The 16,236-nt window shown below is 43.6% G+C and overlaps 2 protein-coding genes across 3 annotated transcripts; both read left to right on the top strand.

The window, feature by feature from the left end:
* The first annotated feature begins 1,417 nt into the window (after positions 1 to 1,417).
* On the top strand, positions 1,418 to 6,292 carry tap1 (transporter 1, ATP-binding cassette, sub-family B (MDR/TAP)). Its single transcript, XM_067238386.1, has 13 exons — positions 1,418 to 1,573; positions 1,824 to 2,155; positions 2,441 to 2,630; positions 2,722 to 2,836; positions 2,986 to 3,116; positions 3,279 to 3,484; positions 3,645 to 3,842; positions 4,027 to 4,155; positions 4,241 to 4,435; positions 4,591 to 4,764; positions 5,051 to 5,210; positions 5,318 to 5,454; positions 5,588 to 6,292. The coding sequence occupies exons 2-13, from the start codon at positions 1,835 to 1,837 to the stop codon at positions 5,819 to 5,821; spliced, it is 2,190 nt and encodes a 729-aa protein (XP_067094487.1). The 5' UTR covers positions 1,418 to 1,573; positions 1,824 to 1,834; the 3' UTR covers positions 5,822 to 6,292.
* Positions 6,293 to 6,976: 684 nt separating this feature from the next.
* brd2b (bromodomain containing 2b) lies at positions 6,977 to 15,886 on the top strand. 2 transcript variants are annotated; one of them, XM_067237985.1, is made up of 12 exons: positions 6,977 to 7,091; positions 9,879 to 10,188; positions 10,459 to 10,596; positions 10,813 to 10,960; positions 11,136 to 11,299; positions 11,476 to 11,991; positions 12,126 to 12,254; positions 12,519 to 12,752; positions 12,939 to 13,228; positions 13,482 to 13,804; positions 13,919 to 14,044; positions 14,148 to 15,886. In XM_067237985.1, exons 1-12 carry the CDS (start codon positions 7,060 to 7,062, stop codon positions 14,270 to 14,272), a joined length of 2,535 nt encoding a protein of 844 aa, XP_067094086.1. In that variant the 5' UTR covers positions 6,977 to 7,059; the 3' UTR covers positions 14,273 to 15,886. The 2 variants fall into 2 exon arrangements, with proteins under 2 accessions (XP_067094086.1, XP_067094085.1); XM_067237984.1 differs by having other exon boundaries at positions 6,988 to 7,091; positions 9,876 to 10,188.
* Positions 15,887 to 16,236: the final 350 nt, after the last annotated feature.

Here is a 16,236-nt window from a genome sequence, read left to right on the forward strand (position 1 = left end):
TTAATCCAGTAACTTGGTCCCACAACGATTTTTAGGTTCTCCAGCATGGGAACTGTTTGGGGGTATCACTCTTGGTCTTTTCCTGTTAAGTTATGGTCTTGCTATGTTCCTGATTGTGTTGAAGATTGGACCGTGTGAACAGTCTGTTGAACAGCCCCCAACCTTTGCAGATATCTGCCACAATTTTCTCTCTTCTCTTTTTCAGAAGCACTGCGGATATCGGGAGAACTTCCTGCCACTGTGTGGAGAAGAATAGAAGCGGGATGTGTGTGTTGTGTGTGTGTATATGTGTGTGTGTGGAGGTGGGTGGGTGGGTGGGGGAGTTGCTGGGTGTGGGTGTGTGTGCCTATTATTGTAATGTTTATGGCTGTGATGGCATGGTTCAAATGGTGACATTTAAAAAAAATGAAAAATACCCTGCCTTTATGTTGTTCACAAATTTATTAAAAGGGCATTTGCCCACATAACACAAAACAAACACTTTTACACAATATTATTTTCTAAAATGTAATTCCACAATATACTACAAACATGAGCAGGCAACATAACTGAATTTAAAATAACCTATGGCAATGTGGTGTGCTTGACATTATGAGGTAGGCCAATGCTACTTTCAGTAGGCTATAGATTTTTGTTTTGTACTTTAGTTCCCAAGTGCTATGCTCTTGCGTCATACGTTCTGTCTGAAATGAAAGGACGACATAAAGAACAGGAAACTTTAGGGGGGCACCTAACATGGTCACTGCATAGGATACCTCTGGACTCACAGCAGGTGTCTACACAACAAAAGCTTTGTCAGCTGTTCTCGTCCTCAAAATGGTTTCCTTATTTTGGTGACATTGCATTGAGAGGATGAACATCTGTTTCTAAAAGTTACCATAGTTAACACAAATGAGCAAATAAACGATAAAATAATAATAATAATAATAGTAAAGATTACAAAACACGTGAGTTGTATTTCTTTAGAGATGGAGTCGGTCTCTATGAAGTTGAACCGTGCAATATGGTACCATAACCTCAAAGATCTAAATTGTCTTCATGCAAATAAAAACAAGTCCCCTGACAAAAACGTCCAAATTGAAGACACGCAGCTTCCAAAAATGTCACACGATGTCGCCCTTGTTCACAAGGAAGTTCAAGCGTATTCATTTACATTTGACAAAATGTATACATTTCTGGATATTAAAATTAAATGTGGGTTATACTGATGTAAAACCTTAATCTCCATACTCGAATGGAAGTGGAACTGTAAAATAAATGCAATACTAGGCTAACTATAGGTGGGACTTTCGTTAAAGGCTCGGGTAGGCTATAAGGGGACTTTCCACTTGGAAAAGCAGCTACTTTCGGTTTTAGTTCGAAGCCCTCTGTGACATGCTTGCGTGTAAAAAGGGCTAAACAAATACATTTGATTTGATTTGATACAGCACAAACCCTTGAACAGGCAGCCGCAGCAGCTTATTTTTTATTTCGGTGTAGATTAAAGCCAATTCTGAAGGATTTGCATGGAAGATTTTAACTCTGGAAGATAATCCATATTCCGGTAGCTCAAGGTTGAGTGTCGAAAACACAGGTAAACTTGGATTCAAATCTCACGGTAGCTAGAATTACAAGTAGGAAATACATAGGCCGATTGTAAATTACGTCGTTTTCCACATTATAGATACAATCTTACAGTTAATGTAATATTTTGATGATCACAATGCACTACAATTCTACTGGTAAAGTGTCAAATGTGAAAGTGAAAGCAGTTAATTTGCAAGCTAGGTCAATAATCATTGTTCTCTGGTCATTTGATCCTTTTCCCTTCTTTCCTAATGTAGAAACAGTTGGGATGCAGAAAATGAGTATGTTGTCGCCACTCCTCTATCTGTTTGTGGATATGTGTGCGGTGTGGGCGATCGGTATGTGCCACCTTTCCCCACTCCTCCTCCCCCACCCCTTCATCACCCTGTGGGGTGGAGGTCTTTTCCGTGCCTGCCTCTTTCTCTTTCTCACCGCTACCTACCCTGGGACCCTACCATGGATGAGCAGCCTGGAGGGAGTCCAGACTATGGGAGTACTTTGCTCTCTCTACCCAGTCTACATTAGCCTTCTCTGGACGTTTGGAGTTTCCACCCTGGATCAGCTATGGGGATGGCACTCATGGCAAGGAGTAAGTTAAAGTTTGCTATTGTTTATAATTGCACTGCTGTTTGAAACCATATACAATTGAAATAAGACAGTACACCTAAAGTCGTCTAACATTTTGTGTTATATGTATTATTTTGTTCCATTGCATTATTAATCTGAGAGTAAAAATAATATAGATATTATATATATATAATATAATAAATAAACCTATAATATATTATCTTAACACCATTTCATAATGTACAGAGTGAAAATTAACAACCAATGCTCTTGATAAAGAAACAAAAACAAAATCTTTGTTGGGCAGCTTTTACAGAGCTATGGCGTGACAGCTGTGGCCTGGTTATATTGGACGCGCTACGTCCCGACTCTATCCAGTAAGACCACTGAGGAACCTGAAAAGACTGGGTCCTCGCTGCAGAGGCTGCTGGGATACATGAAGCCCTATATGATACGTTTTGGAGGGGTGCTCTTTCTTGTGATCATCTCGTCACTTGGTAATAATCCTCTACTTAGTCTAGTAAAGACAGTCAACTTTGTCAGGGGAAACCAAATCTGAGAGTAACACTGTTCATCTTTGTCTTTAAGGTGAGATGGCGATTCCACATTACACTGGCCGTATGACAGACTGGATTATGAATGAAGATGAGCCTGAAGCCTTTTCTTATGCTATCACAATTATGACAGTCATCACCATCTCCAGGTAAGCTTCTTCTTAAAATTATTATTATAGTAGGCTACAGTTTAATAATGTAGTAACATTCATGTTTATCCATGTATATCATTATTCTTCTTTTTTTTATTTTCTTCTTGTCATTATACAGAAGTAATACACTGATCTTTGCTTTACAGTGCCCTTTCTGAGTTTGTGTGTGACCTCATCTACAATATCACCATGAGCCTTATACACACCTCTGTACAGGGCTTGGTCTTTCAGTCTGTTCTAAAACAAGAGATTGCATTCTTTGATAGTAATAAAACAGGTGAGTAGCATTTGTCACACCACTTTTTTACATGTATTTTTAGAGTATTTATTAAAAAAAGATTTCACAATGTCATGTAGGAATGTCAAACAAAAGAATTGCTAAGAAAAATGGTACGCTCTTGTGAAGTGGAACACCAACTTCCTCCAATCTCTGTTTTAGGTGAGATAGTGTCACGCATCACCACGGACACTAACACGATGAGTGAATCTTTGAGTGAGAAGTTGAGCTTGCTTATGTGGTATTTTGCCCGGATTATTTTCCTTTTTGGCTTCATGCTCAATCTCTCCTGGAAGCTGTCCCTTTTCACTGCCATGGGACTCCCCATCATCCTTGTCATTCCAAAGATATCAGGAAAGTTCCACCAGGTACGGGGATTTGATGCCCAATATGATGTCCAATGCGTACTTGTAACAAAGATATCAAACAGAAATAGTGGGATGCACCTCTCATACTGTCTATCAGGATCCGATGAAATGACTCAGCTGCATCATAACCTTGATGACTTGTATCTTGTTTTTGCTTCAGGCACTTTCCAAAAAGGTTCAAGAGTCTCTAGCTAAGGCCAATCATGTTGCCACGGAAACATTCTCCTCCATCAAGACAGTGAGGAGCTTTGCCAATGAGGAAGGTGAAACAGAAAGATACAAAAAAAGCTTGGAGGACACTTACACTCTCAACAAAAAGGAAGCTGCTGCCTATGCAGCTTCCACCTGGACCAATAGTGTGAGTCTCCGCTTGCAAGGTTACTTTATTGGACACCGGACGAATATAATCTATATACTGTAGGTGTTTTTGTGTGTGTTTGTGTGTGTGTGTATATGCGTGTTAAGGGAACTTGTATGTTGCATTGTAAGAAATATTAATGGGAAGGGTTTTCTCTATATCTCTCTCTCAAATAAATGTCCAGATGTCTAGCCTGGCACTTAAGGTCAGTATCCTGTACTATGGTGGGATGCTGGTAACGAGAGGGGACGTCAGCAGTGGGGACTTGGTGTCTTTCGTTCTGTATGAGCTCCAGTTCTCTTCTGCTGTGGAGGTATGGCTATGAAGTTTAATCATTTATATCCCTCTTAAAGTCATTATGTTTAACTTGAACTTAACCTTTAACTTAAATTCTGTAGGTTTTGATGTCATACTATCCACACGTGAAGCAAGCAATTGGTGCATCTGAGGAGATATTTGAGTACATGGACAGAAAGCCCCAAGTTCCTCCAGAAGGGTCTTTGGCCCCCAAAACACTTAAGGGCCATGTTGAATTCAAGAATATCACATTTGCTTATCTTGACAAAGAAAAAAACGACAAAACTACACTGAAGGTGTGTATGTTTAAAGAGTCATTATAATGTAGTGTTGAAGCACTTTTCAATTCATAACTCAAAACAATTCCTCCAATAACTTCATTCTGGAACCCTTTCCATCTGTGTCTCTCTCCCTCTTTCTCTCACTCTTCCATCTCTAATATCTATCTCAGAATCTGTCTCTGGAGCTGAAACCAGGCAAGATTACTGCTCTGGTGGGTCTGTCTGGTGCAGGAAAAAGCACCTGTGTCAGTCTTCTGGAAAGGTTTTACCAACCCCAGGAAGGAATGATTCTGCTAGATGGAGAGCCCCTAAATAGCTACAATGACCAGTACCTACATGACAAGGTACGTGTCTTTATAGGCTTTAAACTGTAGTCAAACAATGAAACCTGTCCTTACATACTTCTCAAGTGAGCTATTGTGTACTACATTATGATGTACATGTATGGAAAATGATCAAAGTCTGCAGTGTAGGTGAGAGCCATCCACTGTTGATGTTTTTTAATTGTGAAATATTTTTACAAGCACCTGAGCTACTAGTAAGTAGCTTGTAACCGATCTGCGTTTTATCTGAGAATGGGCCATGCTTTAGAACATCAATCATTTCACTTATCTCTCCTTCTCATCTTAGATCAGCGTGGTGAGTCAGGAGCCAGTGCTGTTTGCCCGTTCTGTCAAAGAGAACATCAAATATGGATGTGAGGGCATGTCGGATGAAGAAATGCACCGTGCTGCAGAGCAAGCCAATGCCCACAAATTCATTTCTGAACTGCCCAATGGCTATGACACAGGTTAGTTCTCGAACCTCATTCATTTGCTAATTTGAATTTACCAATTTACCACTGATAGAAACAAGGACAATGGACTTGCTTGGGCACTCATAGATGTACTTCCTCAGATGCTGGGGAGAAGGGGGGACAGGTGTCAGGGGGGCAGAAGCAGCGAATTGCCATCGCCAGAGCTCTGATAAGACAACCTCGGGTACTGGTGCTGGATGACGCCACCAGTAACCTGGACACCGAAAGCGAGCACATGGTAAAGTATTCATTTTAATGTAGTCTTATGAACTGTGTATTGTGGTATAATACTCTTTACATTGACACATCGCTTTCTTATTGAAGATTACATAACAAAACTGTCACATTACTGTTTTGTTCTTTCTGCATAGGTGCACCAAGCCCTGCTGAAGGACAGTAATCGTTGTACAGTGCTATTGATTGCCCAAAAGATGAGCTCAGTGGAGAAAGCCAGCCATATTGTTGTTCTCAAGGAGGGAGAAGTCTATGAGGAGGGGGGCCATGATGAACTCATGAAGAATGATGGGTTCTATGCAGAATTGGTGAGGAAACAGAACATTGGCTTTCAGCGTAAAGACGAGGGGATGGAAATTGGAAATGCTTAGACACTCAAGTCTTTTGTTGATTTTTCTTTTTCAAATCCAATTTCTAGTTTCAAATTCTATTGCTCCATATGTATATAATCTCATCTCATCACCAAATTGTTGCAACTCCATCAGCTACATAACATACTGTACATCAGAAGAAAAACCTGGACAAAATCTTGCTAAATTATATAATTTTATAAAGTATTTAAATTCCAAAATGTATTTATTTTTAATTGTGTGTTGGCTGCAAAGTTTATATTTCCTAAACACTGATCGTAAATAGGTATAATTCCATTGAGTAATTTTACTTTTAAAATGATTCCCCTTTTTTTCTACATTTGTGTTTCAAATAAACATTTCATTTTCTTTGAGCTTTTTTAAAACGTTATATTTGGTTGCATAACAACAAAATAAGCATTTGTCTAAGGCGGGGAAAAGTCCCGAGGCTGTCACTTTTACCTTCCAATTAAATAAGTAGATACATTGTGAGGATTCTAGTGCTTATTATTAGTCTATTATGTATTTAGCAATCAAGTAGTCTGTTATTCATTCAGCACTGACACACACGCCCCCCTCTTGAGACTTTTGACACGACTGCCACCACTTGGTTTGGTGTTGACTGTTCAGTGTTTCGTGCTTTGCGTATAAGTCACGTGATTTATCGGATAACTATTTGAGTGCTTGTAGGTGTAGGCGAAATATGATGGCAGAAGAAAATGGTAAATCTTTGTAACCATATGGCAATGCATGCAGGATTGAAGCATTACTAGCTAGCCTTGGTTCAGTTTGACCTGGCTAGATGATGTATCTAGCTAACATGGATAGTTTAAACATGTACTTCCTTACTTTTAACGTGTCGCTTTTTTAAACGAATCTACCAATATCAAACTGTTAGAGCTAAATAACTTGAGTTCGTAGAGAAAGCAAATATAGCGTTTATTCTTGTACGTTAGTGGGAAGCTCATCTTGCTGCATTATAATAAGGCAAAATGCCAAATTGTATGCTAAAGTACAGGGTGTTCGAGGCAGCTGACGTAAGGCTTGTCTTCCGCGTTGAAATATATTTTATGTAGCCAATGAACAATCAGGATTGGTTGACAGCCTACAGGAAATGCAAGGAATGCCACATGGTAGGTTTATAAAGCAACCGACGGAAGCTGATCGGCGCCATTTCACTGCTTTCGTGTTGAAGTCTGTACGAACGTAAACACAACAGTGGAACTATTGGAACAAACTAAAAATCCGGATCCATCCTGATGGAAACGGCCATTAACCCACCTCTTGACAGGTACTATTCAATACATTGCTCGTGGATACCGATAAGATTTGGAGGTTTGGCATAAAATATATTGAGCTGGTATGACCGTAGCTATCTGCTAGCTATCTTGCAGCATTTCTTCCCTGAAAATACTGTAGCCGGTTGTGCTAGCACAGCTAGCTTGCTTTCTAAGTAGCTGTTAGCTAGGAAAGCTATTCCCCATCCACCGACAGGGAACTTATTCAGGGGAATGTTGTTATTTGGACAGGTAGCTGCTAGCTATTGTTAGCAAATGCACACAAGCAGTGTCACACTGATCTGGTGTTTAATGTTACTAAAACGCATATCCTGTCGCCGGAACAATTGCTATTAAGTATTAGTACAGCCTATTATTAGCTATAGCCAGCACTGGTCATTCTTTTCAATTATGTAGATTGTCACTACTGAAATGGGTGTCTAGCACTACCCTTGTGTAGTTTTACTAAGTAGCCACGACAAAACAATGGTAGCGGATGCATTTTGCATGCTGCTCGCCACAGTAGCTGTAAACAACAGTTCTGCAAACAGCTGGATTGAGTCATTCATTGAGCGGCATTGCACCAGTAGCCTTCACGGTCCACCGCCATCTTTGTGCTAGGCGCAACTGTAGCGAGCTTGCATTTGATTGTTTTAACTTTTCAACGAAGTTGATGTAAGCACTAATCAGTATCCTTGTTATTTCCCGTAAGTTGGGTTTTCAACTATCCATTCACGACATGTTTACATGTCATTTTGGCTAGATACTGGACGCTACTCGGGTTAGACTGACATCAAGCTTTATCGTGCTGACTAGCTTGATCGTTTGTGACTACTACTGTAAGAGGTAGTCGGTATTTTGAATTCAGTCACCGAAAATCTTAATGTGTCGTTAAGAGCTTAACCAGATCAATTAATTATATGCAGTGTACCTAGTGCTGCGGAGTAGTTTTGGTTGTGATGGCCTAGAATTTGTTTACAAACACATCCCAAAAAGGCGGGGTGGTGTCACAGTATTGTGGTGGTGAAGAGCACTGCATGTTTCGATTTGTTTACATTTGGGACTGATGTTCATAACCAAAACTGAACAACACAATGTTAACGCTAAAGTACATGATTTTAAATAGATTGTACAAGTTTATTTTATTTTTTTAGTCCGAACTTTATTTTGTCCTTGATTAATCAATAGAACAGTTGATGGTGGCACCACGTTTAATACTTCCGACTATCGTTTGTCACACTGCCTGACAAGAGCTGCGCCAGGTGCCACATATCCCTTCCTAAACGGAACTTTCTGGCTCTGCCTTTTGATTCTCACAAAGTGAGACAAAGCTTCTCAGGGAGGGAACATACTTTTTGGCAAGAGCAGGAAACCTACTTTATTTGCTTGGCCAGTTGAGGTCAGCTATTAAGAATAGTTATTAGGATAAAGGTTCATGATTATCTAGCCTGATGTCCACGGATTAATTCCATGCAAAAAAAGTGTGTGATATTTGATTATCATTTATTCCTGAAATGTACCCGTTTGTATTTTGTGTTAGAATTGGGGATTTCGTTATACCGTACATTTTTGTTTGTGTTAATACAACTGGTAGTTAAATGTATGCTAATAAGATTATCGGTGACAGCATGTGTCTATTTTTGTCTTTAGGAGGTTTACTTTGTTAATTCACATCCAGTGTTGTGGGTGTGTGAGTAGATCGAAGTGAGACTAGAATTAATTCTTAAACTTGGCCTTCATTTGTTTGTCAGTGGGGCATGTGCGCCAGGACTCCAACCTGTGACACTTATATATATATTTTTAATATTATTATCACACAATAAATACCGCAGAATGACGTTGATCTTAAAATGATACTACAACACACAGAAAAAGTAATTAGCTCGCTGAAAAAAGTCTGTTACTGTCTGAGCAGTGTGGAGCTAGCATTGGTTTTCTGGACATTCTAAAGACAATCACCAACAACTGCCAACTTTAGAATGTTGGGATTTGTTGGAGTTTATTGGGGCGGTGTGCAAGCTGCTTTAAGTTGATCATATTCAGCCTCTGTAAAAGAGAGGACAAGATATGTTCTGGATGTGTTCTTTTAGACTTCTTTTCTTTGTCATGGAGAGGTGCATCTTAGTTTATGAATGTATTTTTGTTTAGAAGTCTGCTTAATTATAATGTTGGAAGGTTTATGTCAATTTAAATAACAACACGATTAGACTGGCCTAGGCATTGTTTAACCGTTGGCCAAACTGCCCAAGTGCAAATTTCCACCAATATGCGGTTTCCATGGAGAGACTAGCATCCACAAGGGTTGCCATGGCAGTGTCAAAAGTGGCAGCCTATTGACAGGATTATGGTTTCAGTAGAGATGAGACAGAGAGAGCTGTGTTGTGATTAAACCAACCCAGACACATACAGGATTGGGGAATTAGATCTTCTCAAATGGCTTAGACTTCCCGTAAATTTAAAAGGGATCATTACATACTTATAGTGTCCAGGGATGAACAATAGTGGACCATGGAGAATACACAAAGGTTAGCCTATATCAATGACGTAAGAAGGAGAGATCTCCACCTTTTTACTAGTTTGTTTTCCCATTGACACGTTTATTATTGCAATCATAATTGCTTGCTCAAAGGTCATGCAGTGACATTAACAGTATGTCACCGACAACTCTTACCTTGTACCCTTCCACTGCTCTTCTCCTCTCCCCATTCTGTCTTCACCGTCTCCTTTTTCTTTCTAATTTACCTCTACGTATTTCCCTCCTTTTTGTGCTTCTCCCTCCTTCTCGACATGATGGACAGCAGTTCTCTGGTGGGGCTGTCTGGCGGTGGAGGTGTCATCGGGATGGAGCAGGGTGCCTCAGGCCCTGGCAAGCGCATTCGCAAGCCCTCATTGCTGTATGAGGGCTTTGAGAGCCCTTCGCTGCCCCACGTGGCCACCTTGGGCTCGGGCCCCCCCGCACCACCCCAGCCCCCTGTCAAGGATCCGGGGCGCCAGGGCCACATGACCAACCAGCTTCAGTTTCTACAGAAGGCCCTGCTGAAGTCTCTGTGGAGGCACCACTTCGCCTGGCCCTTTCACGAACCTGTGGACGCCTTCCGGCTCAGTCTGCCGGTGAGTTGAGACATCCGGAGGTTTCCTCCTTGTTGATAATTGGCCAACACTTACTGGCGGATTATCCTTCTGTCTTCACAGACTCTAGTATATTCCCAGCGGTTACGTGCCCATACCCAGTGGTTCTTGGATAATTTAAGTAAACCCAGTGTATAGGATTATTAGCAAATATCAGCCTGTTCATTCTGAGCTGTACTGGGCATTCTTATGATCTTTTTCACATGACCTTCTCACATCACATGAAATCATACATCCTCTGTTTTTCCACAGGATTATCATAAAATCATCAAGCAGCCCATGGACATGGGCACCATCAAGAAGCGCTTGGAGAACAACTACTACCGCAGTGCTAGCGAGTGCATGCAGGACTTCAACACCATGTTTACCAATTGCTACATCTACAACAAGGTAGCAGTTTACCCAACAACTCATTACCATATAATGCCTTCAAGGCAGATTGAATATACCAAAGGACTTATTTATCCCAAATTGCTAGCATTGCTGCCCTTATTCATATGCACCATTTTGAATCCAGATTTAATCAATTTGACTAAATACAAAAATGTCTTCAACCAGGTAATTTTATACTGGTAAAAAGTGTATGATGTTTATGTATTCTTCCAGCCCACAGATGACATAGTGCTGATGGCCCAGTCTCTGGAGAAGGTCTTCCTACAGAAGGTAGCCCAGATGCCCCAGGAGGAAATTGAGCTGGCCCCTCCTGCCCCACGAGGCAAGCCGGGAAAAGCTGGCAAGGGTCGCAAGGCCAACGGTGAGTCGCCAGGATGGATGTTGTGGGGAGATGCTTGCAGGACAGGAATGGTTAAAAGGGATGTTGGCGAAATATAAATGCACGTCTTCAGGACGAGCTGTGCAGGACATGATGAATGAGCGTGGTGTTGGTTTGACCGTTGTGGGTGTTCTGTTTCTGTCTCGCTTCATCTCAGCTGTGAGAGCCCACCAGGTGCCGGCTGTGTCTCAGTCCGCCTACTCGCCCTCCTCCTCAGACACCGCCGACTCCATGCTCTCCAACTCCCCCCAGACCGTTCTGACCAAGAGCCTTCCTCCTGCCTCCATGCTAGGCATGCCACACACACAGCCCACTGCCAAGGTACACACCTCGTCGATGATGCACTAATATGGACGCGTTGAGAATAAGCAGTACATTTTGTGCTTGCCGTCACACACTGCAGTATTTTGTGTATTTGGATAGCGAGACACGATTTGTGTTTGATGCAAGTATTTAACAGCCAGAATATCTGAGTGTCTCTCTCTTTCAATCGGTAGAAGAAGGGAGTGAAGCGGAAGGCCGACACCACCACCCCCTCCACCATGGGCCTGCCCGTGGGCGTCGGAGCCCGGATGGTGGGCCTCGGGAAGGGAGGTCACGGGGGCCAGGTGCATGACCCCTCCTCTGCACTCTCGCTCTCCTCCTTGGGGGGCATGGGCATGGAGGCCCCCCCGGGTATGGGCCTGGTCAGGGGTGCCGTAGGGCCAGGGGGGCCCGTCCTGCTCCAGCCCATGATGGCTGGGGGTGGGAAAGTCATGGGCCGCAGAGGGGGCAGCGGACGCCCCATTAAACCCCCCAAGAAGGACCTGCCGGACTCTTTGCAGGTCCCGCCAACGCGACGGGGCAAGCTGAGCCAGCAGCTACGCTACTGCAACGGGGTTCTGAAGGATCTGGTGTCCAAGAAGCACACAGCGTACGCCTGGCCCTTCTACAAGCCCGTCGACGCCTCAGCTCTGGGTGTGCACGACTATCACGACATCATCAAATACCCCATGGACCTCAGCACCGTCAAGGTGAACCTCCCAGCAGAAAGCTTGACGTGCCCTTTTTAGACCTGATCGACTCTGTGGATGTCGTTAGAGATATTGTGTCTGACTGTTTGTGTCTAAGCCTGACTGTTGTCTCCTGCTCTCTGTCCTTGCCTCAGAGGAAGATGGACTGTCGTGAGTACAGGGACTCTCAGCAGTTTGCGGGGGACATCCGCCTCATGTTTTCCAACTGCTACAAGTACAACCCCCCTGACCACGATGTGGTGGGCATGGCCCGCAAGCTACAGGTACTGAAGTCTGCCGACGCAAAAAAGCCTTGTTCTCTGTAGCAGCAGTAAAGTAGCCCCTTGTCATGCCTGTCACTTGGATGAGGACATGCATTCTTTTGGTCTCCTCGTAATTATTAATTATCTCTTTGTTTTATTTGTTTATCTGTGCTCTTATCTCATGTCTTGTCATCATCACAAGCTCAGAGTAATGTTTGGTTACCCAGGGACACATGGCCAATGTAGTTGACCAGTAACAAACATCTGTCTGGTCTGTCCATCCAGGATGTGTTCGAGTTCCGCTTTGCCAAGATGCCCGATGAGCCTGTCAAGGATCGTCCGGCCGTGTCCCTCGGGATTCGGCCCTCCTCTTCCTCGTCCTCCTCCTCGTCCTCCTCCTCGTCGTCGGAGAGCGAGCCCAGCAGCGACAGCGAGGAGAGCAGGAGCAGCCCGAGCTCAGACAGCGAAGAGGAGCGGGCCCAGCGACTGGCTCAGCTGCAGGACCAGGTCTGCACACAGGTAGGACACTCCTCCCCCTGGGACGAATGCAGGCACTCAAACTAAAAAAGGAACAACCGATGCCATTGTAGCAGAAAGTGGATTCGCTATTGTCTGCAAATACGCATAGCTTGAAATTAGACATGGCCACGGAATGTCTGATCAGTACAAATGGTCGCTTTGGCGTTCCGTCCTTTTGATGTGTAGCTCCGAGCCGTGCACGAGCAGCTGGCAGCCCTCTCTCACGGGCCCATCGTCAAACCCAAGAAGAAGAGGGACAAGAAGGACAAGAAGGAGAAGAAGAAAAAGAAGAAGCCGGAAAAACGGAGCCGAGGGGGGCGAGGGGGAGGCGAGCGAGGAGGAGAGCGAGGTGGTGGTGGAGGAGGAGGGGAGGAACGTGAAAAGCCGGCCAAGGTTTCCAAGAGCAAGTCCGGACGAGGGAGTGGGGTAGCGCCCACCCAGGGCAAGAGGGGTCCCGGCCGCAAGAAGAACAGCAAGTGAGTGACGCTCACTCACAGAATGACCTCCGACTAGTTTGTCTGTTTATCATATTTGTCCTTGGCTGTGTGTTTTTCATGTCCTTGTTACATTTGTTCTCTTTATTCCCGTTTGTTTTGTCTTGTCTGGCCTGGCACAACCTATCCAAACTACCACCACTAGTTTCGATCGTGTGGACACTGTACCACACCGGTACTCGAAATAGTTCAACAATCTATAACACGTCCTGTACGTGTCCCTCCCTCTCCTCAGGACCACCAAGAAGTCCCAGGCGTCAGCGGCCCTCTACGCCCCGCCGGCCTCCTCCATGCTGCCCCACTACGATTCCGAGGAGGAGGAGGAGACGTCGCCCATGAGCTACGACGAGAAACGCCAGCTCAGTCTCGACATCAACAAGCTCCCGGGCGAGAAGCTGGGCCGGGTGGTCCACATCATCCAGGCGCGCGAGCCCTCGCTGCGCGACACCAACCCGGAGGAGATCGAGATCGACTTTGAGACGCTCAAGCCGTCCACGCTGCGGGAGCTGGAGAGATACGTGATGACGTGCTTGAGGAAGAAGCCACGCAAGCCCTACGGTAACGGCATGCGCTGCTTACCCAACACTGCATCACGATGGTTTCATAACAGCAACAAACACATTTAGACTGAATTATTTATACCTTTTATAATGTTAACCGATTTTGTAACAGTGAAGAAGATGGGAAGTGGGAAGTCGAAGGAGGAACTGACCCAGGAGAAGCAGAGGGAGCTGGAGAGGCGGCTGCAGGATGTCAGCGGACAGCTCAACTCGGCCAAAAAGCCCCAGAAACCCAAAGGTAAGCTTGGCGTTGCGACGCTCTCTCTCTCTATCCCCCCCACCCCCCTTTTTGCCATTCTTCACGAGCGTGTTAATAATCGAGCCCTTCCGCCACCCTTCAGTGGAGAAGCAGAGCAGCGTGGAGCCTCACGCCCAGCCCTCGCGCCTCAGCGCCAGCAGCTCCAGCTCCGACTCCTCCTCCTCATCCTCCTCCTCCTCAGACACCAGCGACTCGGATTCTGGCTGAGCCACCAGCCAAGAGAGAAGCAACCGGAGAGAAGAACTCAGGGACATGGGTGGTCCAGGACTAATGTTGTACCCCCCCTCCCCTGAGTTGACAGGAAGGGGGGCAGCCCTGACAAGACACCCCAGGTGGAACGCTCCACTTCAAAGCGGGGCGGGGGGGGGGGATTGTGGACTTCATGTGACGACAGAGGAAGACAAATCAAAGGCCAGCATGTATACACGCAAAACAAAAACACTAAATGCCTTGATTTTCCTATAACTCTCTTCTCTAACCTGTGTAAATACTTGTACAAATGTATCTATGTTTCTTTTATAAAGAAGAATTTTATGGAAATCTCCCAAAGAGGGGAGACAGGAAGTGAAAAGATGTAGAGAGATGCGCTTTATCCTAAATCTAAATCCTCGACCCCCGGTGTAGGACTTCCATGGTTCATTGCTTCCCTGATATCCTGGAAAAAACATTGCAAGTTGGAAGCACTGTGATGTAAAGTCTTGCTGGCTTTCAAGGTTGGATTGAGCTTTTTCCTCCCATATTGCTGACGTCGTCCTGATATGTTTAAATTGGCAAAGGGGCCTTCCATGACAGTGAAAAAAAAAAAAAAAAGAAGCAGGTACTAGATGTCAATTTTGGGTGGTGTGTTTTGTCTAGTTAAGTGTATTAGAGCTGCAGTCACAAGTGAGTTAATTTGGATTTCTTAAGTAACTACCTTAGCTGTCCTAACGTGTATTTCATTTAGATGTCATTGAAGATAAAGTTCAGTTTGATTGGGTTGGAAATGTGTCTACACATATTTCCATAATGTGTGGATTTCATTTTCCGCACAAGTGGGCTGCTTGTGGTGACTACAGTATTGACAAAACCTTGAGTCAGACTTCGAGATGTGTTCTTTGGGTTATATTGTAGGAAAGATTCACCACATAGCATATTACATTTCTGAAATACTTGGACTAACCGTGGATGTATTGCTATTGATAATAAATAACAAATAGAAATCATGTTAGACTTAAACTTACCCACTTCCACAGCATGACATGCCAAGCCTGAAACTGGAAATCACTTTTACGAGTAGATGTTTTGTTTGTAAGCAACTTTTGTCATGCTAAATGTCATGGTAGCATAGCCCTGTACTAAGCAGTTGTTACAGCAGGCTGGGTAACACACATCATTGACCTTCTAGAAGTTGCAAATGCTGTTGGAATGTAAGAGATGTAAGCTTTTCTGTTGCACCTTCATTTTGTAAAGGACATTCATCACTGTCCCTGGCAGATGATAATTAGGTCTATTTAGAAATCCTTGGACATTTTATGTATCTTAGCAACCTGAGGTTCTTAGTTGAACCAAGAAAATTCACTAGATAGTAGATGTACACAAACTGTTACTGAACGATCTCTAAAGAATCTACTGTATGTAATATACTGAATGTCACAGTCTTTGTTCTAACAGTGAGCATTTTTTCCTGTCCTGCTTTTCTTTTGTATTCTATATTTCTCCTCAGACGTGACACTTCTAGTTATCGTTTGTTTTTTACAAACATGTTATGGATATTGTTAGCCCCTGGTTGACTGGAATGCTGCCTCAGAAACATACCTTTCATTTTACAACTGTATAATAAAATCCTCTTCTATGAAACAAGGGTTCTTGTTTACTTGATCTCTCTGCAGCTCAGAAGCAAATTAAATACAGGCCTGTCTGTGGATGACAAATACTTGAATTGTCAGGCGTTTTCTCTATATAAAAAATGAATATTTGTGAATGTACAGTAGGTGGCAGCAGTTCATGTTTTTGATGGGTTAGGCTGCGGATGGTGGTATGAACACGTCGCCTATTACATTCTGCACAATATTCATGTGTAAGGTATGAAAGGAAGAAGCATAATACAATTCTCTTTTGGACACCTGAGTCACCTAAAAATGACTGACTGGGGTGTGAAGAGAAGGAACAAGTAAAATCCAGAATTACTGAGA

Source organism: Osmerus mordax, chromosome 6 (genome assembly GCF_038355195.1).
Source record: "Osmerus mordax isolate fOsmMor3 chromosome 6, fOsmMor3.pri, whole genome shotgun sequence".
Classification (NCBI taxonomy): domain Eukaryota; kingdom Metazoa; phylum Chordata; class Actinopteri; order Osmeriformes; family Osmeridae; genus Osmerus; species Osmerus mordax.